Here is a 20,743-nt window from a genome sequence, read left to right as displayed (position 1 = left end):
AGATATGGAAATGCTGAAACCCAAATACCGCCCTTACTTAGGCTGTAGAGCGTGCCCGGCCTCATCTGACACTCTCTCTCTATCTTCCTTTTGCTTTTCTCCTCTCCTCCTTGCCTCGTCTCCCTCCTTCCTCATGCTGCCTCTCCATCCTGTGCCCTTGCCTCTCTCCGGCAGCCCCTCAGGCTTCCAGGTAGATAGCGGTTGATTGGCAGCTGCTGTGACAGTCAGTGGAACCGGCTGAGAGTGGATGAGTGTCAGCCTTGCTCCGGGGGGCTTAAGGCAGCCGGGATGTAGCAGAGAGAGAGAGACCCATGAAATGAGACTCCGTCGTTTCTTCCCTTCCCCTTGCTTCTCTCAACTGAAGCAGGTAGGAGCTAAATAGGTTTTTCAAATCGCTCCAGAGTTTATCCTGAGATTGAGAAGAAGTGGAGAAGTGGAACATTTCTTCAAACTACATCCTGTCATATGGTCTCCTTCTCTCATTCCTCCTTTTTTTAAAACTTTTGGTTTTCCATAGCGTCTTGTTATTGTCTTTCACTTCCTTCTCTTTCGTCCACTCGGACTCCTCAGGTGCCAGGTCCACCTGACAATCAGCCATGTGATGTCTGCACTTTTCCCCTACTTTTGAACATCTTCTGAGTACAATTCAGGTGTCTGGGGAGAGAAGAAAACATGAAATATTCAAAAAAAACGTGGCTGTGACCAATTCCCAGACGGAGGGGAAAGCGTTTGTGTGAAGGTTTTCAGCTTGAGCTCGGCCCCGTCAACTGCAACAATTGCATCAGTATTCCCCCCGGCCAAGAGTGCTCCATCATTCCTGGCACAGAGGGAGAGAGGCCTCACGGAGCGCACAATCTGGCAGCCCATACGCTCTCAGAGTTACACAATCGTGTCGATCCTTCCTGTGTGAGGAGTTTTAGTTTCTTTCCGACTCGCTCTTCCATCCCGGCACAAACCACTAAGCCACGAGCGATGCCGGCTCCTCCAGGAGGTGAATATTCAGAGTGCCATAACTGGACCTAGTATATGGGACGCACTTGTTTGGAATCCAAAAACTTTTGTTAAAATTTGTGTGGTAAATTGTAACAGTGGTCGAATACTACTAATGTGATATGCTTCAATGCACCTGTGTTAAAGACTAGCTGTGCTCCTCACCAATGAGCTCACTACAGTTTACAGAGTTAAACTGCACCATACTACTTTATTGAAAGTGTTCACTGGGGATTATTTGAATCTCCCTGTCATGAAAATCTCAGGTGAGCGAAACAACACAGACACAGACGGAGCAAAGAGGCAAAAAGGCAAAAAGACAGCAGTACTGCCTCGAAAGGAGGACACAGCTTTCAGCGCAGTGGGAACTTCTCATGTCCCACTGGGTTTAGGGGACGGACGAGCACTTTCGATAGCCCATAAATATTGTATGATGTATGAATGCAGACCCATTTGATGATGAAATGGAGGATGTGTGGATGAGTTTAGCTGCACACGTCAGATACCCACAGAGTGCTCTGGAGTGTCTGGTGAAAGGATGCAAGGCAGAGCGAAGTGGACCCTAATTAGAAGGATTTGGAACGCATTTAAAAATGAATCACGCTTTGCGACACCAACAACAGTTTTTACCACTTTTCTAAATGGGCAGCTGGCAGGCAGAGGGCTTGTCAAATTGTGAAAGTAAACTCCCAGCAACATATGAATGGGAGGCCTGATTGCTTTGTCGCTGATGACTCATTGGCTTGCGCATGCAATCGGGCGCCGCAAATGCCTCTGAGGACGACCCCACGCTCCAATGAGCCCTTTCACTGTTACCGCAAACATTTTCGTCCAAAACATCATGACGTCTTTCAAACATCGAAAATTGTCCTCGTCCGGAAATTATTTTGAACATCTTGTTCAGACACCATATATCAAAGTATAAGAAATAACAATGTAGCACAAAGCAAAGATTCCTTTCATGCCTTACACATTTGCCATTAAGCAAACCCTCAGCAAATTACCTCCTTACACGGCCTGATTTCTAATATCAAGGTCTTGTTATTTTCTAGTGCTGATCTCCTTCCTCTCTGATTGCCACTTTGATGCACTGAGCACATTTTACAACAGAACCCATACAACCTGAATAATGTATTTTTAAGGATTGGAGCGCGATTAGAGTGAAATGGGCACAGCCTTCGGTGACAAAGCCCCCTTCAGAGACGCCATCGAGATACCAGGAAACCTTTGAAGGAAAGGAAATGCAGTCTGCTTTAAATGTGCAAAGCCAACGTGGGGTTACGGCGGCGGCGGCAAACGTCATGGGCATAGTCGCAGAAAGACATAACTTACGGCGCAGACACACAAACAACATACACACGTAAGCATCATCCACTGCATGTAAATGGAATCTCAACAAGGAGCAGAGACTCCTAAACTTGTTTATATGCAGATTTCCCTGCGTAGGGGCGATGATAAGCAGCAAATACATGAAGAAGAACTCTTGCGCTATTTTTACCTGCGGGCGGATTCGACGCGGGATGCATGAAAGCAGTCTGCCTCAAACTAGCGAGTCATGCTCGCTTCGTTGGTTACTCTCTCCACATCCATGGTCTTCCATTATGTGGATTTTCAGGTAGCACCAAGACATAACCACAACTGGTCCCCGGCTCTGCACGGTGGCGCTGTCTGGATGGAATAAGAGGGAAGGCTTCCTGTGAGAAGTTTGGTAAAAGGTTGCGATGTTAATAAAAGACCTACATAACGTTCGGACTCCAGGATGAACTTGTTAGGTTTAGGTTGAGGTCACGATGAGCCCACATGGATGTCATGTCTCAGCAACAGCATTGGCAGATCTCTTCAAATCGCCTACAGGGTCTCAAGGATGAACTTGTTTAGTTTCGGAGGTCAAAGGTCACTCTGTCCCCTGTTATAACGTTTCCTCTCTCGCTCTCTTTGCATGTTTTAACACCAAGCCTTGAATCATGTCACTTAGTATTGGCCGATATCATTTTTCCTCCTGATGAAAAAGGAAACTGTGTAGTCTTTCACTCACACAGTCACCCAGGCCTCTTCTTCGCTCTCTCCTTAGGTGGCAAAGTTGGCTGCATTGACGAGCCATTTGCATGTGTGTCAGAATCTAATTATTACGGGATGCCGCAGGGAGTTCTCTTTGCCGGGAAAAATGGCAACGTATCACCTTTGTGGGAATGGAGCAGCTGCTCACTGTGGGAGACAAACCTGGCAACCCGGAACACCCCGCTCTACATGACTGCAGATGTTACTTTGTAGTGAGAGAGATAGAGAGAGGGAGAGATTACCTGGAGGTGCACCCATGGATGTATGGATACATACTTGACACATCCACCCATATTTACTGTTTACGCAGATATTTCTGTCTCTGCTTATTTCCTGAAACAAACACTAACAATCCCCCCTCCCCCTTCTCTCTCCAGCTGGTTGCAGTATATGAAGAGCAGGATCCTCACAATGGGGGCGACGGTACCAGTGCCAGCTCCACCGGTACGCAGAGTCCAGAACCCTTCGCCACTGAAATGAGTTCAGCATTGGCCCCTCAGCCCCGCCAGCCCAACAGTGAGATTGTGGTCACCCCGTCCGCTCTGCGATCCAGTGAGTCCAATTAAAACCCTCAGTTCAGCAGTGTGGCCTGAAGAGACAGCCAATATTACATGATGTATTAGAAAGTTAATGGTAGACATAATTATTCATGAGGTACTCATTTAAATGATTTCAGCAAAAAAGTAAGAAAAAACTACTTGCAACTTTCTGCAGGTAGATGTACATGTTTCTACCTCCAAGCAAAAAGCAACTGACATTGTAAGGTGCAAGTATAATATGAAAGCAGAAAGCCCTGCGTTGTGGGATTTTTAAAGAATGAGCAGAGAATCTGTGCCACCAGCAGGAATTCAAAATGTGAAGCTTAAAAGATATGGACATGAAAGCTGACATCTCAAAGCAAAGCGATGCACATACTCAGCTGCTTGTTTATGTTAAAGGTTTGAAAATCAGAAAAGTACATCGCAGCGGAAAGTTTGACCATGCTTAGATAAAGTTTTGTTATTGTTTTAAATCTCACACGCGGGCATATTGAGGACTAAAGGAGATCGTGGGTCACCAATACATGTGCATTGTGGAACAATACCAAATCGAAGTTGTGGCAGAGGGAAGGCGACAGGTAGAATCCCAGACAACTGAAGCAGTTGAGAGAGCTGGAAAACTGTCATGCATCAGTCAGAGCACACACGCCAGAGCAATGTCGACATGCGCTCACTCACACACGGCGCACACACACAGAAAATGACTCGAATGCGGCTCGTGTCCACATATCCACCTCTCGTGAAGTGGAACCTTTGAGCTGATGCAGAGCTGTCTTGAACTTCAAAAGACACATCCAAAACATTGAAACCAGAACTTGCACACAGCCATGAGCTGACACACACACATGCACACGAATGAATGGTCGGTTTCACTGCTCAGCCCTGACATAAGCTTCTCACAACCTGCTCGTTGGACTGTGAAGATTTATGGAAAAAGTTTCCAGAGAACGGATCAATCTGAAACTAGTTGAACAGCGCAAGAGGCCGGTTTGTTTGAAGTCACCTGACCCGGCGGGCCTGACGGAATGAAATGTTGTTTCTAATTAGCTGATATATATATATACTTTATCAAGTTTTTGCCCAGTGTTTTCTAAGTTGCAGTTGCAGTCACTCTCTGATTTTCATTGATGAACTTACAAGACAAAATAGGCAAGATAAGAGGTGGATCTGAAGAGTCCCCCTAGTGTTCATTGTCTCTATATCTCTATAAAGCATACAAGTATTCTGTATACAGTCATGACTAACTGATTTCAGTTCTCTTTATAGTGGGTTTAAAACCTCAGAATAGCAAGCTTGAATAAATGAATAACATTTGCTTTGTCGATTGCTAAATGTATTTTACAGCAGCCCCATAATATATGGTGACACAAGCTGAACAAGCAAGACGTAGATGTGTGTCCACAAGTGTTTAAATGAAAGAATTTAAAGTTAAATAATAGTTTGTCCTTCAGCTTGTGTGGGTGCCACAATGGAGCTTAAAAATGTGCTGTCCTAACCCCCTCTCACCCCGTACAGAAACACACTTATCATCCAGTCGCTTGCGTGCACTTTCAACTGCAGGTTTCGCATTCCAGAAATATAATGACAAAATTGCAAAACAGGGGTTTGATTGAAGTGATGATCTTCTTCCTACACAGTGTCGCTCAAGGTGATGGGTATGTCTGCAGCAATTTTTCAGAGATAATAATGCTGAAGAAAAAAATTAGGAATGGTATATAAGGGGCTTAGGCTATACAATAAGATTGCATTGTTACAGGATACGTTCCAGATTTATTTGTATTTTTTCTTCCCCACCTTCAAATTTCTAATACCACTCCATTCCAGAAATACCATAAGAGGTGAACAACAGGTTTAAGAGATTGAAAGACAGCCGGACGGACAGACAGACTGACTAGCAATGCATATTCAGCCGGACCAACAAGACAGACAGATGGTCCCTTCAGAGATGCAGATGAGCAAATTAGTGGCAGCAATATTGCATATCAGACATCAAAGTGTTGCAGCGGTGCCCTTGGCAGCTGTGCTCTGAGGCAGAGAATTATGGGTACTTAAAATCATCATCTTTTAGAACCATATTGATTGTTTTTTCCCCTCCTACAACTCCCAAAGTCCCAAACTCTGCATCTCGCTTACTTTCTGTCCTCCACCCTTCCCTTACCTCCGTCTAGGGAGTCCGTTTTAGATTTCCATGCTCACATGCGCCGTGCAGGTCAAACTGCTAATAATTGGATAGGAGATGAGATGTAAATTGCAACAATGAATGTCATTGTCCCGTAATTATATCTGGCTCTACTCATCACTTAATTCAAATTTTTCACAAGAGTACATTTGTAAAACTTGAAATTAACACAGCACCTGGATGGCACATGTAACTTTGAATTTGATTGTTCTAGTCTTTGTTGCTCAAATATCATAGAAAAGGAATTGCACCCAGGGTTGACTTAATAACACTGGCTGTTGGATTAATATGTGGTATGCCAAACCACAGGGCTATGGGGTCACACATTTGAATCTCTCATTAACTCTGAAATTAATGGAAGTAAATTACTCAAGTGATGAAGTCCTCTAGTAATGGCCTTCTTTGTCCCACCTGTTGACAAACAGAGAGGATTGAATGGAGAAGAAGGATATGGAAAATTACACAAAGCGATGTACTCAGTGCTGAAGTCACATAGCTGTTCCAACTGGCCACGCTGCAAGGTATCGTTCAGGTATACGGGGAAAACGGTGCCCCCCATAGACAGTCTGGTTGTGTAATGAAAGTGGTTGTTCTCATGCATACAGATATAATTGGGTCAGTCCTTGGCTCCTTTTATCGCCTCAACACAACTGGCCCTCATAGCGGTATTTGGGTTTCAGTGTTGGATTGAGCTTTTCAAAAAATGTCCAATGTAAGTGTGTAGAGTATCATGTCATCTAAAGCACTGAACCGTGGCTTTGGCTTTCGGTGAATCACAACCCTCCACATACTTCCTGTTTGAGAAGTTATTGACTTTAGGATTGGTGTGTGACCTTCAGCTATCACTACATTTAATGTGATTGTTACTTCACTGTTGGAGGTTTGTTCCTCCGTTTTTACAGGCTCAATGGCTGTTGCTCAGGGTATGCAATTAGAAAAATGGGAGCAGCTGAAGGGCTATTGATAGAGGTTAAAACTACGCTGACATTGATGTGAAGTGGTTCAGAAACACTCAATGGATGATCACAGTGATTACAAAGATACTTTCATGATTGCCCAAAACTAAAATATCTACAGGAAACTTTTTGACAGTTACACAGTGACCACTTTCACAAATGTCAACTCCAGCTGAGTCAAACACACTCACTCTTTTATCTCTAATCTAAACCAAGGTGGTGATGAATGGTCCCTTCCTCCACTGACCTGGCCCTATTGTCCTTGATGTCACCTCCCTCCGTCCTTGAGGCTCTATGGTGCCAGGGTTGCTGGGAGACCATTACAGAGATTGCCTGTGCGGGGGAAATGGAGGGGGGGACACCTCAGAAGAGGAAGGCCTTCATATAATCAATTTGGCTTAGTGTGCTGCCTCGAAAGAGGCACCCCGCTGCCAGCCAAGGCCATATAAAAGTCAGTAGAGAAGAGTCCAGGCCCAGTGACATTCTGAAGACACACAACAGAAGTGCAGAGACAAAAACAACACAAAGCCGCTCACAAGACGTACCTTCTCATAGAGACAAGAGCTAATGTCTGAGATGAGTTAATGGAAGCATTGATTCTTCCCTCTTTTTCTTTTCGAGATCATGTCATATTTAAGTCTTTAAGTGGACTGTCCGCCCCATTGTAGGCTCTCCCATTGGGTCCAGGTGACTTCCAAAGGCAGTGATTGTCAATTATAGATAAAGTATGAGGTTTAGGTTTGGAACCACATGCAGCTCTGTCTGATAGCAGGCTGTGATACTTAACATTCTCATCTTCCCTCTCGATCCTAACTCTCCATGGTGCAGAGTTACTTCTTCAATCTCTCACTTTAGCAGTGAGCAGGTGATGCAGTGCGATTCAGGGGCTTTGATATAAGCAGCATCACGGCGTTGGTGACGATGGCAGAGTGCATCTACTGATTGCCCCCGTCTGATGGCTAACCAATCTCACGTCCGCTCTGTCCGTCGCCCTATTGCCTTTCCCTCTCAGCAAAGTTGAATCTTGGACAATGTCAGAACTTCTTCATAATAATTCTTTGCCTTTATTCACAGTAAGTAAGACTATGGACTAGGACTACATTGTTGTCTATGTCCTGGTGACAAGTGGAGCGGTTTATAAAATAAATACAGCTTTATTTGTTTCTTGCATCTTTGAGTAGTCCCATTACCGTTATTGTAGTACCCTGCCATTGTCCTTAATCATTTTAGGGTATGGTTGGTAATCCAGTTTTGGGTACACAGACGGCCGGCTAAAGTGTCACAATACATAGCAACTAACCAAGCAGGGAAGCCCATCCACCCTTCTCCACCTACTAAAGGAGAATGAAAGTTTTTCTGTAATTGCCAAGAAAAAAGCCTCACTTTCTCAACTCAGCATACATTTCCTTTTAAATTTGTTTTTTTTCTCTGTCATATACTCTATGTTTCTCTTTCCACCTCTGCAGTGCCGGGACACTATTCATCGTCATGACAGACTTTTCCGGCGAAAAGATTTATCGCTCTCTGATTCAACAAAATTGAAAAGCTCCCCCCGGTGTTATGTGGCTATGACAGAAAAGCGCTATTGTTCCAATGGACCAAAACAAATCTACAATAGTCTTGGCAAGGATTCAATGTTTTGGATATAGAAGAGAAGAGAGATGTGTTTAAGTCACAGTGGCCCCTCATATATCTACTCAACTCTTCTGTGTGCGTCACACCCCTCACAGTAGCTCCACAGTCGAGTACGCACTCGGCAGTGAGGACGTTGGCATAGCGAGCTCATCATTAGCAAAGCTGAATGCACTTTCCAACCCAGCGGCCCTCGTGAGACTTTGAACTGCCTCCCTCTATCCGAGTTAGTGGAGGGGCTATTAGTTATGTCAACTTTTAATCAAACGCGCTTGTAGAGAGAGAGCGGGAGTGCCCAAGATCGGGGGGTTCAGTTCACAGTTACTGGGAATATTAGTCATAAAAACACTTATTCTATCATATTAGCATCTAAGGCTTGTTATAGATAATTATTGCAACAGCTGGTACAACTGTTAAATGGCGAAGACGGTGTTCTGTAATGAAGTGTGAAGTGCTTGGAGTGGTAAAAGTCTCCAGTCAGCACCACTGGGAATGTGCTACCAGCATTATTTCTATTATTACTCAACCCAGTCTCAGGAGAGACATAGGAGAAAGCGTATAGAATACCACGTTCCACAACGTAACTATTACACGTTTTGCTGTGAGACTGGGTTGTATTACGTCTATCCCAATAAAGCCATAGCTGGACAGCTGAATCATGGGGAGTTGTGTGTGTGTGTGTCTGTGTGTGTGTTTGTTGGTGTGAGAGAATTTGTGGACTGCTTCATTACTTCCTGAGCTGGGCTGAGATCAATCGTGCAGGCCACGCAGGGACAGGGAGGTCTCGACTGGGAGACGAAGGCAGTTACACTTTCCGACATGCAGAAATAAAGTGAAATGGTGGCTGGCCGTAACCCCGTGACAGGGAGCATGGGAAGGGAGGCTGAGTTTATTTGCGCTAACTCTGGTGTCATCTCGGCCGCAGGACCTTTAGCAGAATTATGTGTCTGCCTGTCGCCATTTGACGAATTGCATCCTCGGGCCACTTGTGCTTTCTCAGAGACCTCTTAGTGCACTGCTTGTGTATCCACTTTGGAAACGCTAACATATTTACAGCGTGGACTTTAATGCGGTCCACAATGGTCCCGCTTTGAGTGATAATGCTGCGGGTGAGACGCTACACAGAGGGGAAAGGGTCCATCGCAGAGTTGACAGAGTCATGTAAGCTTTTGCTTTGTCTTGTTTTTCTGTCAAATGCAGAGAGAGGAGATGACTGTGGAATCTCTTTCTCACTTTGTGGACACAAAATATCACAAAGCATTTCTGCTGCTAAGTGACAAGATTTTGAACTATTATTCCATAACCACATCTGAGCTTCCCTTCTTCATTGGTGGTCCCTTGTTTCATTCATGAACGATTGATTGTCTACTTTGTCGGTTTCTCAGTATGAGAGTTGCTCATTCCTCCCTATCAAAGGTGCTTCTTAATTTCAACAGACACATCATTATTTACCTTGGAATTAATACACTGGTTTCATATTTCTCTTCCCTTTCCGCTTCCAAATTCATCTGCTTGCTTTTTTTAGTTTCCCTTTCATCCGAGCGAAGAGAGCAACCAAAATAAACTTACTTGTAGTTTCAGGCAGGCTTTTACTGGAATAACTTGTAATCAGTGCCAGTTTAGCTGAAGGGATTTTACTTACAAAACAAACCATTCATTGCGCTTCAGTAGTTCCTCTAATACGTGACATGAACTTGCAAAGTATCTCTTTCCAAAATCATGAATTCAAACACAGATCGTTTGGGCTTTATCTATGACCACATCAGTAAAGATTTTAGCACTACATTCCAGTGTAATTTGATTCATTATCCACATTTTAATGTTTAATGTTTTTTTAAATGTATATTTAAAAAAGAAGTATATATAGAGATCTTTATTATTTTTAACTATAAATGCACAACGATGCTAAAGCAGTAAGCGTTTTCGATGGATGTCTCCCATCTGTAGCTCTCATTGGCTGGACGGAACCTCTTTGGTTTGTTTAAATTGTGAATGATACGTCCACAAAGGGTCAAATTTGCCAAGGGCAGTGCCTCCTGCTCTCAGCACGATAAGTCCTCAAAGGGTTGAGAGTGTTTAGCATCTCTTTGTGTCCGGGCTCTTCATCCCAGTGGACCTGCAAACAAGCCTCCTCCACCCTCTTCATTAGTCCCTTTGTACGAGCCCTCCACCCTCTCTCGCTCCTGCACCCATCTGCTTCATTGTCTTCCACAGGGAGGTCACCTGTGAAGTTTGCCTGCTTCAAGGCACATGTGAGGCAAGCCCTCTGAGGCATGTGTGGGCACATGTTGGCTGCCACATGTGTCACATTTTCACACACACACACCTAATGGAGGCTGACAGGCATTTATACACACATGCAAATACGTCCATGTAAGCAACACGGGAGCATTGCTGTGTGCACAACATGTTAATTGTTTTCATCATTAAAGGTAGATGTGTTCAAAGATGAGCACTCACACACTGACATGCTGCAGAAATGGTCCCTCATAACAAGTAATATCCACTCCTATCATGCCCTGAGATGTCACCTTAACTCACGTAGGACTTTGTTGGAAGGGTGTGTCGGCAACAAATCACTACATTGACATAAAAAATATTTCCTTTAAGGAAATTATTGAAACATAGAGATTTATCACTTTCTCTATCACTTTGGACAGGATTTGTGAAGTGTGGTCAAATCCCTGTGGAACTGGTCCTGTGGCCTGTTAATGAGAGAGAGAAATGCATTCTTTCGGCCACAGCTACAGAGCCTCTCTCGGCCCCCCTCTCGTCCTTCCTGTTTTTCATCCGATCCAAAAGATCCAAAATCCAGCCCCGGATCCCTGTGGAAATCCCAGAACACTCCAGCAGCACATTCCCAATTTCCCGCAATCATGATCATTCTCAGGGTACTTACTTTGGCTCACAATCAACGCCTTGATCAAAGCAAAACATTTTTGTGTACTCTGCCTGATTTATTGTTTCTTCTCATGGAATGGTCTTTGTCAGCCGTTTGGACATTAAGGAGCAAATTAATTTGACGCTGTGCAGTGACCACTTTGCGGACTTCCTCCATTCTACCCAAGAAAATGTTTAGAAACCACATGCTGGTTCAATGGGTCGAAGCTCCGCTGCCCATCTTTAGGCACAGATTGATTCGTGAAGAGGCGCTTTTTGGTGGAAGCAGAAACATACGTTCTATGTTCATTCAGACACCTGTTGACCATTTTACTTTAATTCCTCCCTTTCTGTTGTTTTATACCTTGAAACTGATATCCATCTCTTCCTCCAGCTAGCTGCAGTTCTACACTGTAAGATGTGTGATTAACCTGATTTTTGATGAAACTTTGTTACATTATAAACGGTGGGACTGAAGTTTGATAAATGGCTTCATCTCTTATAGACATCCTTACAAGTATACAGCAGTTTTTTCTTATAACCGATTTGCAAAAATACATTGAGGAGGAAACGTAATTGCTGCTTGGATTACTCGTAAATGTGCCTAATTAACGTATCCGTAAACTCACTGTTGGTTCTGAACGTATAATTAAACCTTCACTGACAATATATTTAATGTGTTTTCCTCCTGAATTTGAATACATTATGACACAGTATTCACTTGTTAAGAAATGGTCGAACATGGTAAAGGTCTATGGGCAGGTCCCGTCCAAAGGGGACCGAGACACTTACGGTATCACTATTTTTCACCACCCTTAACCTAGTGCTTAACAAGTGCTTTTAAAGATCATGCTTCTGTGTCTCACACACCTCCCTGACTTGCAGCACAAACTTCATTCACACCCAAAAAAGCATTGCTGTGAACATAATCTTAGCAGGAATTAAGTTTAACACCCCAATGTGATTGGTAGAGCAGTAGTGTGGAAAAAGAGTTTCTAGGAGACAGGGTTGCTAATTGTTCCTCCATCTATTTCATTCACACATTTCTTTTAAGTAACTCCAAATAGGAGTCAAGAAAAAAAATCTGATTTACTTTGATTAATCCCCTTATGAAAACCCAGAGTTTGACCTCAGGTACCACTGCTTTACCTCTAAGGGGATGAATGCTAACGAATAGGGTGTGACAAACTCGGGCCGCTGTGCTACAGAAGCTGCTGCAAGATAAATTTAGTTTGAGGCAAGAGAATACAAATGTGTTAAGAAATGAAAAAGTTTGCCAACTTCCTTCTTAGCGTGACTGAACAATTTGTGAGAGCCTTATATTTTCTAAAAAGTTTATATTTTTTCAATGGGAATGTGTGTGTGTGTCTGTGTGTGTCACCACCAAACGAAGAAACCGACAAAAGATGTTAACACCTCTCAGCACGTGCTCACAGCCTCAGTACTTCAAGTACAGCTGCAATTTCTGAAAAGTTTCTCTGACATTTCATCATCCCACACACCTCACCGTGGGGTCAAGTTGCTCCACTAGCTGAGAGCAATTGGGCCTCAGCTGACGTTTCACCGCTTCCATCCACAACTGCAAAGTAAGTCGAGGCGACAGTCCTTCACCCCTTTCCTGTTCTGATGAGTGAAGCGATCTGTTTCCGTTGCAATCATTCAATCCAGCTAATTCTCTGTGAAATCCAAGCTGGTGGAATGTGATACAAAAAAACGGCACACAGAGGTTGTTGCACTGATTTCTTTCACATTCATAATTTTATCGAAACCAACTCTCTCTCCCAATCCGAGCATTATTCCTGGACATGCTGTCACTATTACAATTCACTGAGACCAGAGCTTCCCTACTCACTACGCCACCTCGTTGTCCAATTACTGCCTTGCTCCTACCAAGGGTGCTCTAAGGAAACTCCTGCTTCCGTCTCATGATCCTCTGCCTATAGTCTCAGAGAAACTGAATGCGCTTTCATAACACTGTGTGACAGATCAAAGGGATCCATGTCCAGTCTGCACATACCACACAATACCATCTGTTTCCTAGAATCCTGGATTGCAAAAAACGAATCACAAAAAAGTTCTCCCCTTCAGTGCCGAGCAGCACTGGGCGTCTGCGCTCTATTTCCTTAGTTTCTTAGTTTACTTTGCCTCCCTGACTTGTTGCATAACACTGATCTCATGCTTGTGGTAGTTCTGTCTGCATCCTATATCTGAGCACAAGTACATTTGAGTGTGCGAGCGGTTTCTTGATTAGCACATGATGTGCTCCGCGGCGGCTCCCAGCAGGCGTCTCCTAACCATAGACGTCTCACTCCATTGAACGACGCGAGGCCCCAACACCGGAGCCCCAACACCGGAGCCCAAAAGAGTTGTGGAGTGAACAGAGGATGTTTTTGTTCAGAGCGGGGGGGAGGAAGTTATTACCAGGGCTGAAATGTTTGCAATATGGATTTTGTGTTTGTGCTGTCCAGGGTCTGCCGTGGGGAAGAGTTCCATGCGTCAGAGGCCGCCTGACCTGACAAAAACTAAAATCCATTCACTAACCCATCAGCCTCCATTGTCCACACATCGACTGTGACGATTAAATCTGTCAGGATTTTGGCATGTGAGGATTTTGGGACAGTGAGGATTTCAGGATCTCCTCACTATTGTAGCAATGTCTCAGAATTAAATTAAATTATCACAAATTGCTGTTAACATGTATTAAATTACGCCTTGTAATAAATGTGATTGCATTAGCTTACTGCTTCAGAACATGTTTTCCCATTCATACAAAATTGGTCATCATTGTTTATTAGGAACACAAAGGACATAATTAGCGGCTACTAACATACCAAATGCAATTATACGATACAAATTGTCAGTGGTTGAATTGCATTGTGGGAAGAATAAACTGTTGACTAACCAAAGTCTGCGTTCTTCTGCGCTGATACATATCCTTTGTGTATGTAAAATAAAACGGTAGGTGTGAATTTGATAATGTTGACATGCAATGCTGACTCTGTGGAGAGCTCTTGCATGCTTTGCACTCAAGTGTATAACAAGGGCGAGGACACAAGGCCAATACCAAATAATAATAGAACTTTGTCGCATAGCTAATGACGTGAAACATTTTGAAGATGGTTGAGAAGAGTTTTGGGAGAAGTGTCAGTTTTTTCACATTTACTGTAGAAGTCCAAACTTCCAGTCCAAGTCCAAATCTTAAAAGGTATCCCGCTCCGGTCTCCTTGGCCGTGCCTCCAGCTCCCCTCCCACCTGGCTGGCTCATGCCATTTTCAGAGAGTTGTTTTTAATCATGAGCGACTTGGCCAAATATCAGGCTAAGTAAGATTTATGGCCCCTTTTCTCCGAGAGCCTGTACCTCCGGACCAGGCTTAATGGGGAAACACACAAAATGGTGTTTACACAAAAGGTGCTACTCGGGACCTGCTTCTGGGCTCCACTGAGGGTGGTTTGGTTTGCTGATTAGCAACTCCCTGAGGGGCTGGGGGTGGGTGTGGATGGGTCTGGTGGGGGCGTTGGAATTCTGTTGTTTTATTTCCGTGGAATGGATATGACTCCATGAAAGGCAAACTAAGGAATTAATTATGCTACTTTTACATGACGCAGACAGAGATTGTACGTAGGAAGTGATCGTAGTGGTTTTCGCCGGTAGGCTTTTGTGTTGCCATTTGGAACCCTTGAGTTTTTGTTTGTTTTTTGAAACCAGTGAACAGAAGTTTCCATATTTGGTCTGCGGAGGAGTGAGGCACCATGTATGGCTGTGGTAGCAATAGCCACCTGTAAATCACAAGGTATCCACGCCCTAAAACATCTTCATTTAAAAAATTAGCAATATGTTGTATCTAAGAAGACTTGACACTAGTGATTGAGATCATAATCTCAGGTTGACAATGTTTACTGAGGTAATAAATCAAGAATTTTCATCTTCTCATAGACTTTTTAAAAAGCTGACTCTTTCTGCAACCAGAGCAGTTGGCAAGTAGAAATAGTAATAGTAAAAAGTTTAAGACGCCTCTGGCATCACTTATGTCTATAATCAGACCGGAGAAATTATAGACTTAGGAAGTATGTTCAAAACATAGGCATGAACCCTCTCATGTGCGTGTGTTTGCACTCATTCATACTGTATATGGGCACATGCAAACACACAAATACACTGTCTGCGCTGCTCTCTGGGGTTTCAGCGTGAGTAGAGGCTCGACCTAGATGAGTCAGGTTTGATTTGGGGACTGAACTCCCGTCCTCTCCTCCTCTCTGAGATACACACACACACACACACACACACACACACACACACACACACACACACACACACACACACACATTTATGTTGCTGAAATGTCTAGGATCTGCTGCTGGAGGCATCTCTGAGGACATTAGGGAGTCTGACATCCTCTCCTTTTACTCTGCTGTAAATCGTCTGTATTGTCTTTCTGTCAGGAGAAGAGAAAAAGTCTCCCTGTATTTCTTGCTTAAAGTGAAAACAAGACGGTTGTCTCAGCAGCCCTGTGTGAATACAACTCCCTGAGATTTTAGTCACAGAAGTTAGTCACTGATTTCAAAAATAGTAGAACTTCCAGAATGTTCACATTGCTATTCAGTGGTCAAATAATCCTAGCTAACATTTTCAAGCATAAATGGGGGATTTGGTTAGAATTTTACAGAAATGATGATATAGATTGAGCTACATCAGTGTGCCATGATGCCATTCAGCATTATAGTGGAATATGGCTGAAGAAGATGGAAGAGTTGGGCTCGGTCTTAAATCTTTATTCCGAAGAGAAGATCCCGAAGGAGGCGCAACAATGTTTAACTTCAATTAACCACCCAAAGAAGTGGAGATTATTTCCATCAGAGACTACGCCGCCAGTCAAGTGATATTTTAGGCCGGTCTGCAACAGGAGGCTGCTGTGTGAAGAATGTCACCTTTAGAACCTGTTAACAGCACTGAGGACAAAGCCCAGGCTTGTTGGGATGTCCTTTTGTGAGTGGAGCGCTGCCTGTTACTGTTTCAGTCAGAAAAGCAACAATAAACTTGAGGATTTGATCAAAAAACATTTGAATGGATGCACAGGTGCAAATGCAGATGAAGACTGACATTCACATTTCTGTACACACACACACACACACACACACACACACACACACACACACACACACACACACACATTTCCATTACAAAACTTTCCATAGAAACAGACACACACAAACCCACACACACACACACACACACGTGTATAGATTGTTGTGCTCTTAACTCTAAAGCCATGTCGGGTTTTTGTTTGCATTACTGCCTCTTTGCTTTAAAGTGCTTTTCCATCCATCCATCTATTGGATTTCCTCTTTTGCTCTTGGTAAAGGTCAACTCTTGATGTTTATTCAAAGTCGGCCTGCTCTCAATCACTGAGGCTACATCAGATTAGAGTTTCCTAAACACTCCACAGAAGCAGTCGGAGTGGTGCTCTCGACCTCGGCTGGCCTCGGGTTGACCAGCGTCCTTTTTAAGCTTTCTATATTTTTCATCTGCTTCTGCACAGCACTGGTTCCCACCACGGCACAACTGGCTCGCTGCCCAAAAATGGATTTTTTTTTGTTCCCTTGTGGATGATTCAGGTCAGGGTGTATTCAGTGAAAATCCCTTTCGCCACACACAGGGGACATCAATATGTAGTCAGCGGTTGGAGAAAAGCGTTAAAATGGCTCAGTGCCATAATTTATTCAGACTTGGCCCAGGCTCGAGGTATTCAAAGTAGCCCAGAAAAAAAAACAGTTTTTAGACATTTTATGAAGCCACGGTTGCTTGGCATTTATATTTAAATCAGTCCGCTGTGAAAGCATGGACCCGTACGCCGGGGCCAGAGGGCCTCTAGAGGAAAACACCTAGTTCACCCACCAAACAGGCTTCATCCCTGCTCAGATGATGCTGCCTATATTCCAACTTTGTATTCAAATGCGACTGAGGACCTGCTTTATTTATTCCACAACCTCTCACTCTGAACGAAAATACCATTGGAGAAGACTTTATAGCATCTGTGACGTTCATTGCAGAGGTTATACTCCATAATGTCTAAGTGTTCCTTTCTTTTCCTGAGCCCACCGTTCATATTCTGATTAAAGGGGAAACCCACACGGAGGCACATAGTAAACACCAAGGATTTTTCACTGCCTTTTTTGTCAAAGTCCCATGTGTGTTGCCTGTAGCCACACCCCGAAGAGTTTGGGCCGGAGCATTCTCTTTGATAATTGGCTACAAAGCCATGCGGCAAATTCGTGCTCAAAAATATCTCAAAACGTAGAGATTACTGAAGGCAACAGGCGTCTTTGGGACCAGTGATACTGGGGCAAATGGTGTTCCAGTCACGGAAAGACTGCATTTTTCATCATAGAGCATTGTTGAATGTCAACACAAAGAAATACAAAGTCTCTAAAACCTAATGATTTTATAATACAGCGTTGAAATCAGAAATCCATGAATCCCTCGCGCTTACATGCCAAGTCAAGTCGACCAACCGGAAGGCAGTTCCATTCATAAAATAGTGTTAGCTAACCTACATAAATACTATTTCAGTTTATGATAATAATAATAATGATAATCATATAATGTTCATAATAATAATACCATTCATTTTAAAATGGATAAAAAATAAAATAAAATTGTAAATTTGTCCTTGTATTTAGAGGAATGTCCTCACATGTGTGTGTCCATGCATCCTGATATCTCTAATTTGGTCTCCTTAAAAATAGAAAGGAGAGAGCAAACACGCACACACAGTCCAGTCCGGACCTGTCCTCTCTGTAACCTTTTTCAGTATGCTGCGTTATTAGCTCCATCACCTTGAGTTGGCAGCGAGTCAGGAGGGGCCACTCCTTCCTCTCCAGGTACAGTATAGGACCCTTTCCCTTTACTTTATGCCATCTCAGTGATTGGAAACTTCCACAGCTAATACATTAGAGCTGACCCCCATCTCTTCTTCACCACAATGTTGGAAGTTGATTTGGCTGCTATATCAGAGGGGAAAGTGGAGTGTGGTGGATTTCACCGTAGTGCAGCTCAGTGTTGTTTATGAGAGATGACTGTAGAAAGGAGACTTTTTAATCAGGAATCAGGAATCAGGAAACATTTATTGCCAAAATATGTCAAACATACAAGGAATTTGTCTTGGCGGTTGGTGCGTGACAGTAGACAGTGTAACAATAGACAACAAGACAGCAGTGCACAAGTAATAAAATAAAGTGAAATGCTAATGCAATGGGTTAGTAGAATAAGGCTATGGGTTAGTATAAAATAAGAGAATAATAAGCAAATGAGTTCATCACTTGCGTAAAAACCTGGCAACTTCTTGGAAAGTTCAGATGACGTTGTCGTAGGTCGAGGAATGTCATACATGTAGCACCTGGAAAAAGCACCACTGAAACAACCTCACTGTTGTTTTATGACCGGTTGCAGTATCTAAATTAAGTAAGTTATTTGTGAATTTATTTTCATAAAACTAATGCTTGTTCTTTTTGCCATATTATGTTGGTTATAATTGCAGCTTTAGTGAAGTGGACAGTAGATGATTGACAGATATATCTCACAATGACACAAACCTGGACCAACACACATTCTCTGCTTCTTTGTTTCTAAATAAATTTACTGAGCCAACATTATGAATCACGTTTAATTTAATATATGGAACACCTAAAATAGGATCCTCCATGTTTGTGACATGGCAAAACATGAATTTATACATCAAAATGTTTTTCTATTTTAACTTATTTTTTTGCTAAACACTAAGATGCTTTCTTGCTTTGGGTGAGGTCAGAATTTCTGGCATCATTTGAATGTCTAAAGAAATACATTCGTATGGTGTTTTTTAGTATGTGTATTTACAATGTAGCTGATTTTCCAAGAAAGAAGAAAATAAAGGCAGAATAAACATAAGGTGAAAACGGAAAGGCATCGCAAAAGCGTCTCCTTTTTGTGTGTCAAAGTTTCTTAGAGCGAGACCCTGTGGCCAAGGCTGCTCCTCAGGTGCTTTTTAGAAGAAACTTGCAGCGGTCTAATTTAACACTTATGTGTAAGACAATTTAAGAGTGTTTTTGTTCCTTCTTAAACTGTCCCAGTTGTAATTAAAGGCCCGCCTGCCGCTCCACAAATGTGAAACTTTTTCATGGATCCTCCATAAAAATCTGTAGCTGTGAGTAAAATTTTGTAGTGTCCGGAGTCCAGTTGAGTACAGGTTCTTCAATCTTAATGACTTTATATTGACTTTAGCTCTGTGTGTATATATAGCTGCGCTTTTATCCAGGAGGATTCATTCAAGCTAATATATTTCTCCCCAAACAAGGTCAGAGTGAAAGATAAATAAAGGACAAAGCAATACGAGGTAATAGCCTCTGGAGAGTCTGACCTCTCCCCTTGGTGAATTGTGGTGTGTGTGTGTGTATGTGTGTGTGTGTACATCTCTATGACCCCGCAACCAGCCCATAATCCCTCACTACAGGGGCTGGATTAGGACCCAGTATTATTAGCCAGCCCCTCCACCCCGACCTCCTCATACCCCAAAGGCCTCGCTCCTCTTCTGCCTGGATCGATGGCTGGCTCGGTCTGAAGTGGTGGCTCTGGTTATTAAACGTGGGACCAACCAAGCCCGTTGGACTGGCGGGATAATCCCATCACAAATTAAGTAGAGGGAAAATGTTCAGGGAGAAGGCGCATGGGAGAGAATCTTCATATTGTGACCTTCTAAACAGAACAAAGCACACAGTTCTTTATCTTGTGTTAAGTGAGGACTTTGTTTAAAGACCTCGCTAGATGGGGATATATTCTGCTCTTGTTAATGTTCATGCTGCCGTCTTTATCTGGTGCGTTTGATTTTATTATACTTCGTCAGATGTGAATGATTGAAGTACCGTACACGCATGGTATTAAATTATACGTATAAAACACTGTACTGTTGGGAACGGCAGGGGGTCGTATTGGGTCAATAGCAATTGTGCAACCAAATTACTATTCTAATGTATTATTATTATCAATCACTGACATAATTCACAAAAAAAATAAATAACGGGGCACCACCTTAAGGAAACGCAGGAAAAATTCTTTTGAGGAGGGACGGCGGTGGGTGGAGTAACGAGGGAGATGGCGATGGAGAGCAAGGATGGTGGGAGTGTGACCGTTGAATCAAACCACGAGGTGGACGAGAATGCCAATCAGCGTAATGCCGACTACCAAACGCTAGGGACGAGCGAGTGCAAAATCATGTAATCAAAATCACAGATGCTATGGCAACGCTATCCGTTGCTATGGGGCTAAGGTGAAAACTAGGGGAGGGAAATACTTGAGTAACTACCGCCATGAGTAACTGGCGGACACGAGGGGATTCTCTAATCAATATAAATCAGTATGGTTGGACTTGTGTGCAGTTACGGAACCCCTAGCGTAATATTACATTACATTACGTCATTTAGCTGACACTTTTATCCAAAGCGACTTCCAATAAGTGCATTTCAACCATAAGGATACA

The 20,743-nt window shown here is 43.2% G+C and overlaps 1 protein-coding gene across 3 annotated transcripts in view; it reads left to right on the top strand.

Moving 5' to 3' along the window:
• LOC120811645 (partitioning defective 3 homolog) overlaps positions 1-20,743 on the top strand; it is a 277,609-nt gene that overhangs the window by 76,622 nt on the left and 180,244 nt on the right. For all 3 annotated transcript variants that reach the window (XM_078096994.1, XM_078096993.1, XM_040167200.2), the window contains exon 3: positions 3,426-3,600. In XM_078096994.1, the coding sequence (XP_077953120.1) occupies positions 3,426-3,600 (175 nt within the window). The remainder of the gene's footprint in view (positions 1-3,425; positions 3,601-20,743) is intronic.

The sequence above is a fragment of the Gasterosteus aculeatus genome, chromosome 21, assembly GCF_964276395.1.
Source record: "Gasterosteus aculeatus chromosome 21, fGasAcu3.hap1.1, whole genome shotgun sequence".
NCBI lineage: Eukaryota > Metazoa > Chordata > Actinopteri > Perciformes > Gasterosteidae > Gasterosteus > Gasterosteus aculeatus.
This window is presented reverse-complemented; position numbering and strand designations above follow the sequence as displayed.